We start from the raw sequence: 16354 nt of genomic DNA, 5'->3' as shown, positions 1-16354 counted from the left end.
CTTTATACCAAACACACCCTAAGTCTATCAATGCTTACCTTAACATAAATACACAATTGGTTATAATTCAACTATGTCAAGATCTCTTGAGACTTATCAGTTATCTTACAACAACATATAAACACAAAAACTTTATGATGATGCTAAAATTAAACAAGAGTGTGCGGGTCTTAAGACTCAATTTGATGCATTACTTGCTTCGGGAGGGATTCTCCCTTGTTCCGATGATGTCGCTTGCCCTCCTCGATCCTCTCAATCTCAACCTACTCAGCATCCAGTTTATGGTCAACAAAGAGATTCGATAGAGGAGTCTATTAGTGAGGAAGATGATGAGGAACATGTGGCCAACACACTGCCGCATTATTGAAGTTTAGAGTTGTAATAGATATAATTTAAATTCCTTACTTTAAGGTTGTTTTATGAGACTTGTTATGTGTTTTGTTAATGCAAGATATTTTTGAAATCCTATTATATAACTTATAACTTTTATGTTTTATTTGTCCAAATTTGAATTACTTTAAGTTGATTTTCATATTGAGTTGATAAGAGAATATTTAGTAAATGTATTTTGTTGTATTGATTGAATGTTGGCAGCTCTTTGATCTTGATTTGGCTGATTAGAATATATATTGAATTAAAATGGTAGGTGTGCAGCTGCACTCTGCAGCAATGCATTGCTCCTACTGATCCAACAAAGCTAGGTAAATGGAAGATTAAAGATACTCGAGTGATGACATGGATTCTAGGGTCAATTGACCCTCTTATTGTTCTTAATCTCAGGCCGTACAAGACAGTTAAGACCACATGGGATTACTTATAAAAGGTTTCCAACCAAGATTACTACGATTGAATGTGAAACAAATAGTTCATCAAGGTAACGTAATGTAAACATTACCGCGATTGATTTAAGCTTGATCGGCTTAACATTAGGCATTCTGTTGTAATCAAGCAGCAATACTGAAAACTGTGATATATAGTGACCTAAAGAACCCAAAATATGTAACAAGAATTTTGTGGTCAACCAGGCTGAAAAGGACCATGTTACATAAAAAGCACTATAACCCACAGACGAACAACCAGGGACTAACATATTGGATTCAATTATCAGGTTAACATCTTCAAATGAAAATCAAGGTCAATAGAGAAGTGGTATATTATATTGCACGGAATCACCAAAACTAAAACTAAAAATCAATGTAATTATATCTTCTTTTTCTTTTCACGAGAATTGGTTACTTTCACGATACCTACACTTCCTTTTCTGTCACAAGACTTGACAAAGAAAGAAAACTAAAACTAAAACAAAACATAACTTATGAGAACCATTTCTTTCTTATCCTATTTTCCATTCTTCTACTGTCAAAAAAATCATCAATCTACTTATCTCCTTCTTACTGATGCATCATATTATATGCACGTAAGAGGATCGTGAACTAACAAGGTATGCCAGGTTTGCACTTGAGCACGCCAGCAAAGCGAGTGAGCCGTCCTGCATGTGAACCAGGCTTGAACTTGATCTTATGATTTTTTGTCAATGCAGTTTTTTTCTTGTCTTGTGGTCCTGACTCCACAAAATAAGCTCCATTTAAGAACGAATCGCCCTCTGATACCCATTGCCACTTCTTCCACTCGGATTCTGGTGCGTAATCCCTCTTAGTCACCTGCATTTAGCAACATCATGCTATGTTATCAATCCACATAGTACAAACCAATAGTGCATATAGTTTAGTATTTATATACATCTAAAAGTACAATATCACACTAAAGAGTGCAAATTATGTTATTTTGTTGGCTAAGACCGATTTTCTAATAGAGAGGATAGTGTCTTGAGTTGATCAGTGTCGGAGCCAAGAATTTATGAAAGGAGATTCAAAAAGTATTAGACTTGTCACACTAAAGCAACTTTTGAACCCTTTTTGCTACTACGAGGGTGTTTGACTAAGCTTATCAAACTGATTTATAAGCACCTTTTAGCTTAACATTAGAATCTTCCCTTACATATCAAGGGGATTCAACAGTTTATGTATAACAAACTCGATTTTGTCTTTATATCACAATATAATTTTACGATGAAGGGAATCCAATTGAACCATCTTGGCTCTACATAGCTCCGCCCCAGACTGATAGATTTGATTCCAACCAAAAATGACTTAAAAAGAAAAGAGTGTTGTATGATAAAGACTATTGCATTACCAAAACTGATTAGCTTATGTCACTAGGTACTTGTGAACCTACCTGATATAATCATTTATGAATTTTCCAAAAAAAATGGTGAAGCGTACCTGCTTAGTATTAGGATTATCGGCAGCCTTGAAACGATTACCCTGACTGATAATGGTTGGATGAGCGCTGCCACCAATCGCGTACATTTGCCAATGAGTGTAGTCATTGTTGACAACATGGAAGAATCCCCATCTGCACCTTGGCATCCTCTGAATCAATCCCTCCCCGAACCGATTGAATGCAACTGTGACTTGCATTATTGAATCTTGAGGAAAGGCATCAGTTGCCCCCAAAAGCATCACCTGAATTATCATTTGTAATCAAACTTTAACTACTAGTATATGGCTGTTTTTTTTAAGGGTAGTAACTAATAAAGAGTAACGTTACGTCGTTATGATGGTTGAATTTGCAATTAGAAATAGTGATTGCAGTGGAAGCCATGATGGCATCAACAAGGCCATCGGTACATTCTGACAAAGTGCAATGATCAATCCAGATATGGTTGGAACCAAAAATGGAAATGCCATCGCCATCGCTCACTGTCCTTAGACCAATATGGTTAACAGAATCTCTTATCATGCCACCATTAGTAGATATGATATTCTGAATCCTGATGTTGTGGATTATGACATTATGCACGAATTGGATCGTTAATCCAGCACCATTGGCTATGTGAACAGCAACTCCCCTGCCATCGATTGTCTTGTCACTCGTGATCATAAGTTCTTGTTGCAACTTGATCACCATTGATTTCTCAAAGATGATCCACAATGGCTCCTCTTGAATCACAGCATGACGAAGGGTCCCCGGTTTTGGTTCCTGCACGTTGTCATCTGACTCATCGGTGACAACATAGTACTTGCCATTTTTACCACCGGTCGTTTTGTGGCCAAATCCTCTAGCACACTCTTCCAAATCCTTCCTGTTTTCAGCCCAATTTTTGTCACACCTCCAACATCTGTCAATTGGATTGGTTGCCATGCATTTATTTTTTTCTTTAAGATGCCTCCTTAAGCTTTTATACTTCAGCAATGCACTGCATAATACATAAAGTAAAATTCAAGTCATTATTCCTATACCTATGTAAGTGAAATCAAAGAAACAGCTACAACTACGCCTCAATCCCAAACGAGTGAACAAACAAGTTAAGTCAGCCATACATATGATGAAATGTCACAGTCCATGTCGCTCTATTTAAGATTGTCGCTATCCAATATTACAAAAAAAAAAAAAATAGTTTCTGTAGCATTAGAGGTTCTCTACATTTTCTTCTGCCATATAAATCTCGAACGAGTCTGAAAAAAAAAACTTCTAGCAAATATTGGACCTAAATAAACATGCTAACATAACAAAAACTTAATCTCAACTAAATGAAATTCCCTTCATTCCCCTTTATGTGACACATTTTCCATTTTAGTTCATTCAGAAAATCATGACACTTGTAAATTTGAGGGGGAAAATTAACTATACACTTTCCAGTTTACCCTTAATGAGAAGCTAATTTTATAACCATGAAATTATGACATGTTTAAGGTTTATAGCCACACATAAATATAACATGTTTTAGACCACAAAATTTCAGAAGTCCACATTTTTTTCTTAAATTCCATGGACATTCAAACATTTCACATAAATTAGAACGGATAGAGTATCGTCTATATACATATACATTTTTCGTCCGTTGAACCCTATTTTTTGCTAGGTCTGCATTCTTTGTTGCCCGAACCATCCATAAAATGTAACACACAGTATGTTTGAAGAATCGAGCAACATAATCTTCACTAAGAAGAAGAAAAAAATAATCAAGAAACCACTTACTTTCCAACTTCTTTGTTGAATGCATTAGTTACTTCCTCGGGATTATGAGTATATGCTTCAAGTGAAGAGTTGAGGGCTTCCAAAGCTTGTTTTTCCAAATATGCATCAAATTCAGCAATTCTGGCATGTAAATGTGGGACTAATGAAGCTAACCATATGAACAATATTAACAAAATTGAATTCCCTCTAATAAAGGCCATAGCTTTTTATCTCCTTTAATTTTCTTTTTTCTTTTGTAGTTGTGTTTTTTTTTTTTTTTTTTTGGTATTTCTTGCGAATCACCGGAGAAGTTTGTGATTCAGGGCGGAGCTAGAAGATAGTTTTAAGGATTTCGTTGAATTCAGTAGCTTCGGTTCAAACCTTGTGTTTGTCTTTAAAAGTTGATTGAATATGTACAAATCATTAGTTTAGAATCCAGATTATGCCCCTTCAACTTCAAATCTTGGCTTGGCTTCGTCTAGTGACTTGCATTTTGCATGTTATTTCTAGAGGGAAGCCATGTATAAAGAGAAAGTTGTTTTATCTATCTATAAATCCTATAAGTGAGATTCTAAAAAATAGAAAATATAGAAGGAAGTACATAGAGATATTATACAACACACAATAGAACTTGAGAAGAAACAAATGCGGGTGTCCAAAGACTTATTTTGAGGTAGCTACTTATGTTTTACTAACTAACTTTTCAATGTTTGTGTGAAACAAGTCATGAATAATTCTCAAGAAAAATCAACTACTTGTGTATACCTTTTTTATCGTGAGTTTAATTTCTATGTATCGACATGCGGTATGTAATAAATATTTATATAGTTAAATTTATTAAGAATTTATAGGTAAGTCTCTTAATAGACATTAATCAATAATTAGGTAAAAATGGTAATTTAATTATCTAATATCACGGGTAAAAATCCAATGATGGTATTAAAAAAATATTATTAATGTAAATAACTTAAATCCTTTTATTACAAGGCAAATTGGATATTTAGGTCGGTGAGTACAACCAACCCCACGCTACATTTTCGTGCTATTAAGAATTTGTATATCACACACTCAGCCCAATTTACGTGATATTTTTTGCTTATCAATAAAATAATTTGACTTATCTTTCAATCTAAATTGTATTAGAATTTGGATACTCAAAATAATATGAAAAGTACTCTAATTCAGTTGCATTTTTTTCTTCATGAAGTCTATTTTAAATTATTAATAAAAAATCTACATAATTTAAATTCTGAGAAGAACATAGACAATAAGCACATAAAGAGTGTAAATAATTAAACATAATCATGTGTTTCAGAATTTAACGTTTTATTTAGAAGAAACACGTAAATACTGCCACTTTTAACATATAAGATTGTAAATTTTTGGGATATAGATAGACTAAGTAGATCAAAAGAAACCTTACTTAGGCATTTCATCAAATTCCTTATTAGGAAAGTAAGCCTTAATTTATGTTAAATTAAAGCTCCAACTTACTTCTTCAAGTTCTCCAAATATTCAATAATGATCTACAAATGTTAGAGCTAAAATACTTATATTAATTATATATAATAAAATCATACGAAAAGTAAAAGTTTTGGAGTAGAAAAACGATTTTTCCAAAACTTATATTTGTTTGGTTGTTTCAAACAGTTGAAAATATTATTTGAAATTTATAGGTCAATTTTGAGAGTTGATAAGAATTGATTTTGATTGAATATTCAAATCGAAACTCAGAAACAAAGAACAAATCTCTTCTTTTTTTTTCAGACCTATATAAATAAGTTATGTGTACTTTGTGTTTTGAGTATGCTATTTGTATTTCAATTGTATCACTGAACATAAAGTGACACACACAGAGACATACACAAATACACTCAACAACATAACTGTATGCAAATTATACGAAAGTTGTATGGTTTAACTAGAGTATTTTTTAAAAAAACAGCGGTAGGGGAAGAGGAAATGGGGAGGAAATTACAATGTGGAAAATCAAGCTCTCACCAATAAGGTGGGGAGTTCAGGTAGTCAACCAACGAACTATTAAAATTCTCCAACGAGAGTATGCAAATTGTATATAAGTTATATATTTTGACATGCAAAATACATTCAGGAACATAACTCACCAACAAGCTTTCATTTGGTATATAACACCAAATAAAAAATATAAGTTGAACACACATGCTATAGCCAACATCTCCCACAATATCCATAGCATTTCCCCTCTTATTTTCATGTTACTTTTTACTGTTTTGGAGGGACATACAATACAATACAGTACAACATAAGTAACAAGCCACGTGAAGAAAGAAAAAAATCAAACATCAACCCCATTGCAGCCATGGTTCACACGCCAAGATATCCTGCAATTAAATTAGTTTAGACAAAAAAAGAGGAAAAATTAATTATTACAAATGCTTGGAAATACATCGACAACCCCTTAAACTTGTCAGCAAATTTTATTTAGATACTCAAACTAAAACTTGTTCCGATTGAACACTTGAACTCATAATAAAGTGTTTCTATAAGCACTTTAGGATCAAATTTTGTCGAAAAAAAAGTTGTGCTTGTTCTGAAGCATATGTCAACTCTAGAGATATAGTAACATGGAGAAGACAATTGTTTCAAGCATCGATAGAAGATAGGTTTAAGTTAACCACATAAAATATGTCATTATCCTTTAAGTACACACATCAGCCTCAATTGGAATAGGTCTAAAGTTTTATGGCATTGAAACAAATGCATATAAATAAAGGTGACATTTTAAGTGTTTATGGCTTATTGAGACAAATGCATATAATTAAAGAAGGTGACATTTTAAGTGTTTAACTTATCCATATAATGGATGTTTGAGAAAGTTTTGTCATAATTTGAACTGAAGAAACACTTTTTCATGTGTTTAAGTACTCAATTGAGACAAGCCTTAATTTGAGTGTCTAAATGAAATTTGTTGGCAAGTATAAGAGGTGGTCCATGTATTAAAGCCAAAAATATACTTATATGACATAAAGCTCATCCACCAAAATTGGATCGGCACTGAATCTCTAGGTAACTGAGTAACAAATTTTATGAGGGAGATCTATGTTGATGGAAGAAGTGTCAAAAACAATAGGAGTGCAGAAATTTTATAGCTAAAATGTTTAAGCGCTAAACAGGGTGTGTTCTCAGCTATTTTCAACAACCTAAGACTACTAAACACAAGTAATTTTCGTGAACAAATGATTTCATATAAAACAACATGGGAGAGTGCAGGTTTTAGGGGTTCCAAGCTAAACAATCAATTTTTACACTGCAATGTTGCCAAACTTACAGAAGCGAACGATCTTCCAGTGTTGGTTCCTGTTGTCTCCTTTCCACCATTCCCAAAGACAAACAGTGGTCCCATTGCGGACACCTCCATGCTCTTTATCAGCATTCCATGCATCTAGATTGAGGTTAATGTTATTGACCATCCTAACTGCTCGATAACCATCACCCACGTCCCTGCTCTCTGTCCATAAGATTGACGCATCAAGAACGTCGGGATTGTACGGGGTGAGCTGCACCTGTAAAAGAAGTCCAAGAGGAATGTAAACTTTCTATGCTTCCTTCCCTATCAGAAGCCATGTAATATTAGTAAGACAGGACCCCTGAGCAACAGTGTGTTCGACTGTTCGTTACCCTTGGGGCATAGGAAGGTGCATGGAGGCAAGGAAGGCAAATATTAGTTGAAAATGTATATAGCACGTGTATGACATCTGTAGGCAACAGGACAATAGCAATTACTATCACAAGGAACAAAGTTTATTTAAGATGTCAATACTTCTTGTATAAACTCAAGCCACTAATGCCCATGTTTCATCAATTTTCCATTAACTATGAGGTTTTCTACAGTTAATGGATCAAAACTCAAACTTAACATGGCTACGATTTCCCTATTCTCTAGTTCTAACAGAACTTAACCTATACCCTCGGTCTATTTCTATGTTTAGTCTACCTAAGATTTTTCTCATGTTTGATAAGCCTATGCCAGTTGCATTTTGTGCTTATTTTAGGAGTTTCATGTCTTCTTTTTGATAAAGAAAGAAAAGAGACATAAATACTCCTATAATAAGCACAAAACGCAACTTGCACAAGAAAGTATATGCAAATCTTCTCTCAAAAAAAAAAAAAAAGTATATGCTAGTTGGGTTAAGAAAGTATATGGACACTATCTTGTTTTATTTATACAATGTCAAATCTTGATCTTAAAAGATTGGGTATTCATACACACTCTCTTTGTGTTTCAAGGTACAAATTCAGGGACAAATTCTCTTCAGAAAGATGATACATTCTGAGATGGCCACTTAACACATGAAACCGTATGGAACCTTAGAAGATCTTGGCAAGAGGATATGAAGGCTCACAATAGGCTAAAGTGGAGAGTCCAGTGGAGGATTTGTAAGACAGACTACAATAGCATGATAGCCATAGTCTCATTGCAGTGGCTAGTTTTGTAATACTATAAACAATAGATATTACGGCATCTTACGGGTCGGTTCGTATCTACAATGGATAAGATCTCAGTCTAGTCTATAGGAGGTTATAAAAGAAAAGGAGCAATAATCATTTTCTTTTTCTACCAAGAAGGTGCTATTGCTCCTTTTTTGGAGTTCGATAAATTCACAATAAATTCAATTGCATCTTCCAGGTACCTCGTATCAGGCACGCGAAATTATCTTATACATTTATCTTCCTAATTCTAACATAAAGGATGATACCCATCAGCTTCTACAAAAAAAGAAAAAAGAACGAACAAAATAACGATGCCTCCTTAAAGCCAAATTCAGGTGACCAGGGTGTACAAACAAGTGCTATAAATCTTCTTAGCCAATAAGCTATCATTGGTTGCACAGAGAATCGTCGCTTTGTTTGGCAATTTATACAAGTTGTCTTGATCATCAATCTAGAACTAGATGGTGCAAAATACATTTAAGCTCACTATGATATCCAGGACCGACTAAGGCCCTGTTTGTTTACACTTAATGGAGGTCTAAATCATTTAGATCTCAACTAATCAAATGCATTTGTTTTTTTTTTCTACACCACTCTTAAAACCATGTTTCAGCTAATACCAATTACACAACCAACCACATCTGATAAATTAACCCCAAGTTGCTAAAATTAAGCCCAAAATCAGCTGCACATCTGCCCTCACCCATTTTTTTTATGAGGCTGCCCTCACCTACCTAGAGGGGGATCACTGACCTGGGTCCAATGAGTTATTCACACCCCCAAGAAAATGAAGCATAAATTAGATCTCTTGCTAAAGAGTGAAATTAGATATTTGCAAGAAGAGTCTCTTTTGTGTTGGAGCACATATTATAAAGATATAAAAAACTATATAGCAATAACACCATTTCCTTCTCTCCACCTATTCCTTCAGATAAAAGCAATGCACACATAATCAACATTATCTTCTTATTAGTCCTTTTTAACGATAAAATAGCAATACGTGTATGTTGGTACTGTTTAACTTCTATAGTTGTTTTGTTTATAGCTTATGATCTGTAACTGTCAACTGCAAGTGCAAGTTCGAGATCTCAATATAATTAAGTAAATGAAGTGATCTCTCTTATAGCTCAAACTTTTTAGATGAAATGGTCACACAACTCAACATGCAACATGGTATGATCCTGAATTCGAGTCTCACCACCAAACAAAAACCCTTCAGTTTATATATTGGATTACACTTTCCCTCAAACTGTCTAAGGTTTCTCTCCCTCCATAAGTCCAAACAATCCAAACTTGAATATCTTTTTCTTCTAAAAGAACTCATAACTGAGCCTTCAAATAATTTAAATGGTCCTTTATCCTTCATACTCAACATTAAATTGCAAAAGATTCATTTTCCTGTTTTTTCTAGGCAACCTGTGAAAAAGTCCCGGCCTGCATCATTTGCAAGTCAGAGCATTTGCATTAGGTAGAAATAACCTGCACTAAAAGCCGCCGGACAATCACACACAAAAAAAAAGAGAATTACGAAGCATACACTGATACAGCGGAAATCTCACACATGCAGATACCACAAGTAAACACTCGGGATAGACCTAGGAGCTAGAAATGGAAGATATTAGGTGCAGTTTGATATACATACACAATACAGTGACAAATAATTGACTGGGCACTGACTTTCTTTCCGCCTCACACACTCACAGTCCTCATCTCCATTAAACCCTCCATCTCTACCATGGTACTACTTGAAACACCCCAAAACATCACAAGTCGTAGCATTTGCATTAGGTAGAAATCTCTAATCTCCTTTCTAGGACAAAGCAATGGGTTGGCTATCAAAGTTCATTCCTTTGTGAAGTTTAACATTATATAGGCATCATTGAGGATATCATTAAACTATGCAGCACAAAAAATCAAATCAAATAGTTCTTTTCAGAGCTTATGGTTAACCAAGAATTGAACATACAGGGTGAGAGGCGCCAATAGAGTGCTTCAGTGCCAGTCCTGAAGCTTTATTAACCAGAGCAAAGCTTGGAAATCCCTCTTCATCCTTCACTTTAGTACTGCACTTCTCATCTTTATACCAGTGCTGTAACAAATTTCATCCATTACAACAAATTCACAGTAAACAACAAAATCAAAAGAAGAAAAAAAACCTACTTGAAATGGATCTGATGGATCATTAGAAGCCAGAACAACTTTTTCATCACGGATAGTGAGAGAGTAATTAGTATCAGCCTTAGTATAAACCCTAAAAGAAGGTTTATCCATAAGCTCTGGATCTGAAGTTTGATGGTGGAAAGCTGAAGGCACATGTGGTTGAAAACGATGACGATCATGATGCCGATCACCACTCTCACTCTCATGAGACACGTGTTCAACAGAGGAACAGTCGGAAGTAGGTGGTGGTGGTGGGGCGTCATAGTAATCGGACCTCGGCGGTGGACGATTGTAAGATCCACCATAGTTCTCCTCCATCGGCGGCGGAGGATAGTTAGTCCGACCATAACTATCATCCATCGGCGGCGGAGGATAGTGAGGCCGGCCATAATTAGGTTCCATCAGTGGTGGTGGTCCACCTTCATGAGAAGTATGAAAGACATGACCAACTTGAGGAGGTGGTGGTGGCTCATCGTAGTATGACGGTGGTCGGTGGCCGGGAGGTGGAAACTCTTCTCGACGGTCGTCGTCGTCGTCGTCGCGACGGTGGTGGTGGCCGTGGTGGTGGTGACCAAAAGGATATTCCATTTGTTAGATAATAATAGTATTAAATTTTAGCACAATCTTTTTGCTTTGATTCTACATGTTATATATTGTTGGTGTGTGTGACATGTGTCTATATTTAATTTAGTTGTTAAGCTAACTTTTAAAATAGGAAAATACCTAATTTTTCTATACTACCATTATTATTGCACACATGTCCCATTTTTAGTTGCTGTGTGTTGTGATTGATTTGTTAAGCTATCTTGATTGACCTTTCATTTTAAAATGAGAAGAAATCAGAGTGAATCCACAACATTACTAGAAGATTTGTAGGAATTTAACAAGACATCAATTTCCACTTAAACATTTTAAGTAGATTTTAAATATTTGTTATAAAGTTTTATTATTTTATTTTGAACTTTTTTGACAACTAGAAAAAGGGAAAAAAACTTAAGAAGATTGTAATACATTTATTGATAATGCGGTAAATAACTAACTAAATGATTATATGTAGCATTTTAAGTAGAAAAAATATTCTAAAATTTATTTAATTAATAAAATAAAAATAACATTTTTAAGAAAATAACTTACACCTTAGCCCCTTGTCAGAGGTTATCATTTTTAAGAAAATAACTTACACCTTAGCCCCTCCTCGTCAGATGTTATATTCTCTACTATACCCAAAAATCTCTTTTGTAGAAACAACCTCCTCACCCCCCACCCTTTAAACTCTCACTGTCTCTTATAGAAAAGTTTATTTAACAAATAAGTATAAATGTCACAGCTCTGAGCCTACACTCTAGATGTGGCCGATACTCGAAGATTATTGTTAGTCCTCAAGCGAACTCTTGACCTAGTTGATTACTTAGCGGAAGACTAAAACATACACGCAAAAGCTTAAACTGATGAGCAATTTAAAAAAAATAAAGTGAATCTCAAATGATGTCTAAAAATACAAAATATAAAAGATAGAGTTTTAGAAAAACATTTGAACGAAAACTGAATGACTCTCTATCTCTATCTATCCATGAAGCATCTACTGTTTAAAGATGGGTGTCAGAATAAGATTCATGACAACCTCAAAATACTACTACTACTAAAGCAATAAAATTGGAGTCCTCCGAAAGCAAGGAAGCATCACCAGAACATGACGAGTGGATGATGTGATCACAATGGAACGTTTGTTGATGATTGCAGCAACGAATGGTGCAAGTACATGAAACATACGATATGTAATAAAACTGACTAAAACAAAAAACTAAATTGAAGGACTGAAAGTAACTCAACTGAAGTAAAGCACGAACATGAAAGTGAAATCATTTAAGTTTTACAATATAAAATGAAATGATTGCAAATACTGATATATATATATATACACACACACTTTACTTTCTTTGAAATTTTAATTAACCGACAACTATCACTATGAGTCTCGTAATGATACAACATCTCACCCACGTTGCAGAACCGCCCTATACTTTGTTGGAGTATAGGACCTAACTCAACTTATGGATCCACTAAGAGCCTAACCCAAAGATGAAGCTCCTCATTTTAGACATCATGTCTAGACCATCTCTGGAGCATAGTGAGACAGTTGCACAAACTTGAGATCATACTCATTCACCTTCATCTACCCTTGCTTCTGATTCACAAACTCTTCTATTTTAGCCTCTCTCAACTCTTTGGGAAAGAAGTGATCTAGGAAAGCCTCCCCAAACTCATTTCATATGCTCGCATCCACATCCTCACCATGACTCTCTTCTTATTGCTCATACCAAGTGTGTGCTACATCCTTGAGTTGATAAGCAGCAAGTTCAAATCCTTCAGCTTGAGTAACATCCATTGCCTTGAGAATTTTTCCACATCTCATCTATTAAGTTTTGAGGGTCCTTTTCTACTTTAGACCCTGTGAACATCGGGATTCATCCTCAAGAAACCTCTAATCTAGAAAAATCTCAGAATGTATTTCTCAATTAGTTCAACGGTACCCTTGAAAAGGTTGGTTATAGCAAAGAGATGCAATGGAAGAACTAGAAGAACGTGTCTAAACAAAATGGCTCTTCCACCTATAAAAAAGTTGTTTGCCAGCCTTTAATTTTGTTGATTGTCTTGCTTATCATATATGAGTAATGAGAGTTCTTTTTTTATTCTTGTAATGAGAGAGGCACCCAAAATACGCATCTCAACACATATATAAAGGGGGGAAAAGGGATAAATATATCTCTGAACTATATTATTGAGACATTAGAGTTCTTGTCGTCCAAAAAGTGGAACATTTGTATCCTTCACACTCAGGGGCGTACTCACCCTTGGATAAGGGGTGTCAAGCGACACTCCTTCATCGGAAAATTACATTGTATATAGAAGTCAAATTTGGGTTTAATAATATATATACAAGTATTGACACCTCTTGACACTAGTTAAAAGTTTAGTATAGTGGTTAAGCTATTGTAAAAATTCTTTGAGGTCGTGTTCTAGCCCTACTAGTCTCATAATTATATATTTTACTACAAGTCTACAACTATTGACACCCCTTAATGATAATCCTGGATCCGCTACTATTCACACTAACGGACGGACACATGTCATGGTCTTAATGGGCTATCCAAAAAAATTCAATTTTTTTCCACAATTGAAAAATCCACCCGAAAATCAATCCAGATAATTATAACCCCAAAATAAAAACTCAACAAATTCACACCCAAATAAACCTCATTTTTCCTTTCTCTACACTAACCAACAACAATCAACACTCCACGGACCATATCCACACCAGAATTTCACCGCACTACCGCAACCCTCATTTTCTCTTTGATCATAGCATGATTCTAATAAAAGGATTTTGATATCTTAATAGTATAACAAAGAATATATATATATATATATATATTATTTTCGATAATTCGAGGATATATTTGTCCTTTTTCCCTATATAGAAACACTATGTGTCATAACATGTTTCTACTCAAAGAAAGTGATCAACCATATGACATCCCCTATATATTAACTTCACTACTAGAAAACTGGATTTAGCAATGGAAATTTTTTGTAGCTAAATAGAAAAATCTATTGCTAATCCTACTTAGTGACAAATTAGCGATAAGTTTTCATTAACTACCAGCAAAATGATGATGGACTAGCGACGAAGTTCATAGCTAATTTCAGTATTTTTAATAGTGCTTGATTCACATTGAAAAAAGGAATTAGGTTAGAGTTTATTAGATTTGATTGACAAAAATCTACGTTAATTAAGGGATTGATAATCCTAGTCTAGTGATTGAGGTTAGGGTTAATACTTCATGTTTGTAACCTAAAGTTGAAATGTGTTTTATACAACTTAACTAGGTTAGGACTCGCTAGTTTGTTGGAAAATGATTAATGGATAATCAAGAATTTAGAAGTTGTTAAGAAACACCATTAATGAGTTATACTCAAAGCCTATTTGACACTGTTATTGGGAGATCAAAAACACTTTTTTTAGAAAAAAAAATATTTTTGTTGAAAAAAATATGTGGTTGACAAATCAGCAAAAATACTATTAAATAGAAGCAGAAGCAGTTTTTTCTGCGGAAAGAAACTAAAAACTTTTGCTTCTTAAAAAAAGCAAAAATAGAAAAAAATAAATTCTCAAGACTAAAATATCTCTTTCATACATATACATATTTATCAATATATCTCTTATTAATGAATTAAAATATCTCATAAGTTTGGTTAAATTTCATTTAAGAAATTTATTTTTTATTTTTATATAATAAAAATAATATTTTATTTAACGTTTATATATTATTATTTTATATTTTAAATATTATTTTACGTATAATTTTATAGAATTAGAAAAAGGATAATAACAATATTTATGTAAAGTTAGAAAAAATAGAGAAGAATATAATATTTTGACATTTAATAGGATCCATTAAACATATTTTCAATATTTATTTAAAATGTCAATAGTTTAGTTTGTTATGTATCTGATTTATATATTTTCTTATTTGTTTGATTTGCAAGAATACAATTATTTAATAACAGAAAGGAGAAAATCAGGGGATATAATATTTTTTTAAAAAAACATATCACTTAAAATTCTCATCAGTTACAATTTCAAAGAAATCAACTTTCCTTTTTATTATGTTTTCATCGTAATTGCATACCAATAATTTTTATATTTTATGTGTTGACTTTACCATTTAAATTAAAATTGGTATTTTACTTTCATAGTGAAAACTACAAATTGTATCTCAGTGATCAAAATTGTATTACATGATTGTCAAATATATTTTTCTTTTATTTGTATTACAAAAATATTATTGATTGTATCCCAATATAATCTAATCATTATATATGAATATGATTTATGAAAGGATACAATATTTTTGTTAAAAAAAATAGAATACATAATGGAAATAATAGAATTTGTTGAGGAAGGATACAATATTCTAAAAAATATATAAATTGACTATGAAAGAAATAGAGATACAAGGTTCTGGGGAAAAAAAATAGTATACATAGTTGAAATAATACAATCTGTTGAGGAAGGATACAAAATTCTAAAAAAAATAAATACAAATTGGTTGTGAAAAAAATAGAATACATCTATGCTTAAGAAAATAAATCAATTTGACATAGCTATTTAAATGACTACAAACTAAAAAAGAAATACAAGGTTCTTAATAAAAATACAAATGCTGAGTAAAAGAAAAACAATTGACGAGCAAAAATTAATATGAATACAATCCTGATATGAATACAATTTAACTTTCTTTTCTCACTCTCTCTTTCTTCTTCTTCTTCATGTTCCTTTTTTTGATTTTTTTTTCAGCAAACCCAAATTCAAATCCGTATTCACTTGTCCATATATTAGTAACCCTATAAGCAAAATTAGAAATTATTAATTATGAATGTATAAAAAATTAAATAATATATGATGTATGAATGCTAATGTAGATTACTACAATCTATTAAATCTCATATATGAAAATAAAATTATAAGAAAATCGAACAGTAGAGTTTAAAAGATGAAAAATCTGAAATACATAAAAGAAGAAAATCTCATAAAATACTTGGTGAATATGAAAAACTCAAATAAAAAATCAAACAATACTGTTTAAATACGAAAAATTTGAAATACAAAATACTTGATGATTATGAAAACAAAATCACAAAA

At 33.1% G+C, this 16354-nt stretch overlaps 3 protein-coding genes across 3 annotated transcripts in view; 1 reads left to right on the top strand and 2 right to left on the bottom strand.

The window, feature by feature from the left end:
• The window catches only part of LOC125864367 (sphinganine C4-monooxygenase 1-like), a 752368-nt gene that overhangs the window by 150235 nt on the left and 585779 nt on the right, over positions 1–16354 (top strand). The gene's annotated exons all lie outside the window — the stretch shown is intronic.
• LOC125864163 (pectate lyase-like) lies at positions 1380–4263 on the bottom strand. The gene is made up of 4 exons (XM_049544084.1): positions 4042–4263; positions 2611–3259; positions 2283–2525; positions 1380–1661 (listed from the first exon to the last, which is right to left on the bottom strand). The coding sequence occupies exons 1-4, from the start codon at positions 4239–4241 to the stop codon at positions 1434–1436; spliced, it is 1320 nt and encodes a 439-aa protein (XP_049400041.1). The 5' UTR covers positions 4242–4263; the 3' UTR covers positions 1380–1433.
• On the bottom strand, positions 6178–11293 carry LOC125864293 (ricin B-like lectin EULS3). The gene is made up of 4 exons (XM_049544211.1): positions 10651–11293; positions 10457–10579; positions 7328–7562; positions 6178–6380 (listed from the first exon to the last, which is right to left on the bottom strand). Coding segments are annotated over exons 1-4 (948 nt in total). The 5' UTR covers positions 11239–11293; the 3' UTR covers positions 6178–6378.

This window comes from Solanum stenotomum, chromosome 1 (genome assembly GCF_019186545.1).
Source record: "Solanum stenotomum isolate F172 chromosome 1, ASM1918654v1, whole genome shotgun sequence".
NCBI lineage: Eukaryota > Viridiplantae > Streptophyta > Magnoliopsida > Solanales > Solanaceae > Solanum > Solanum stenotomum.
This window is presented reverse-complemented; position numbering and strand designations above follow the sequence as displayed.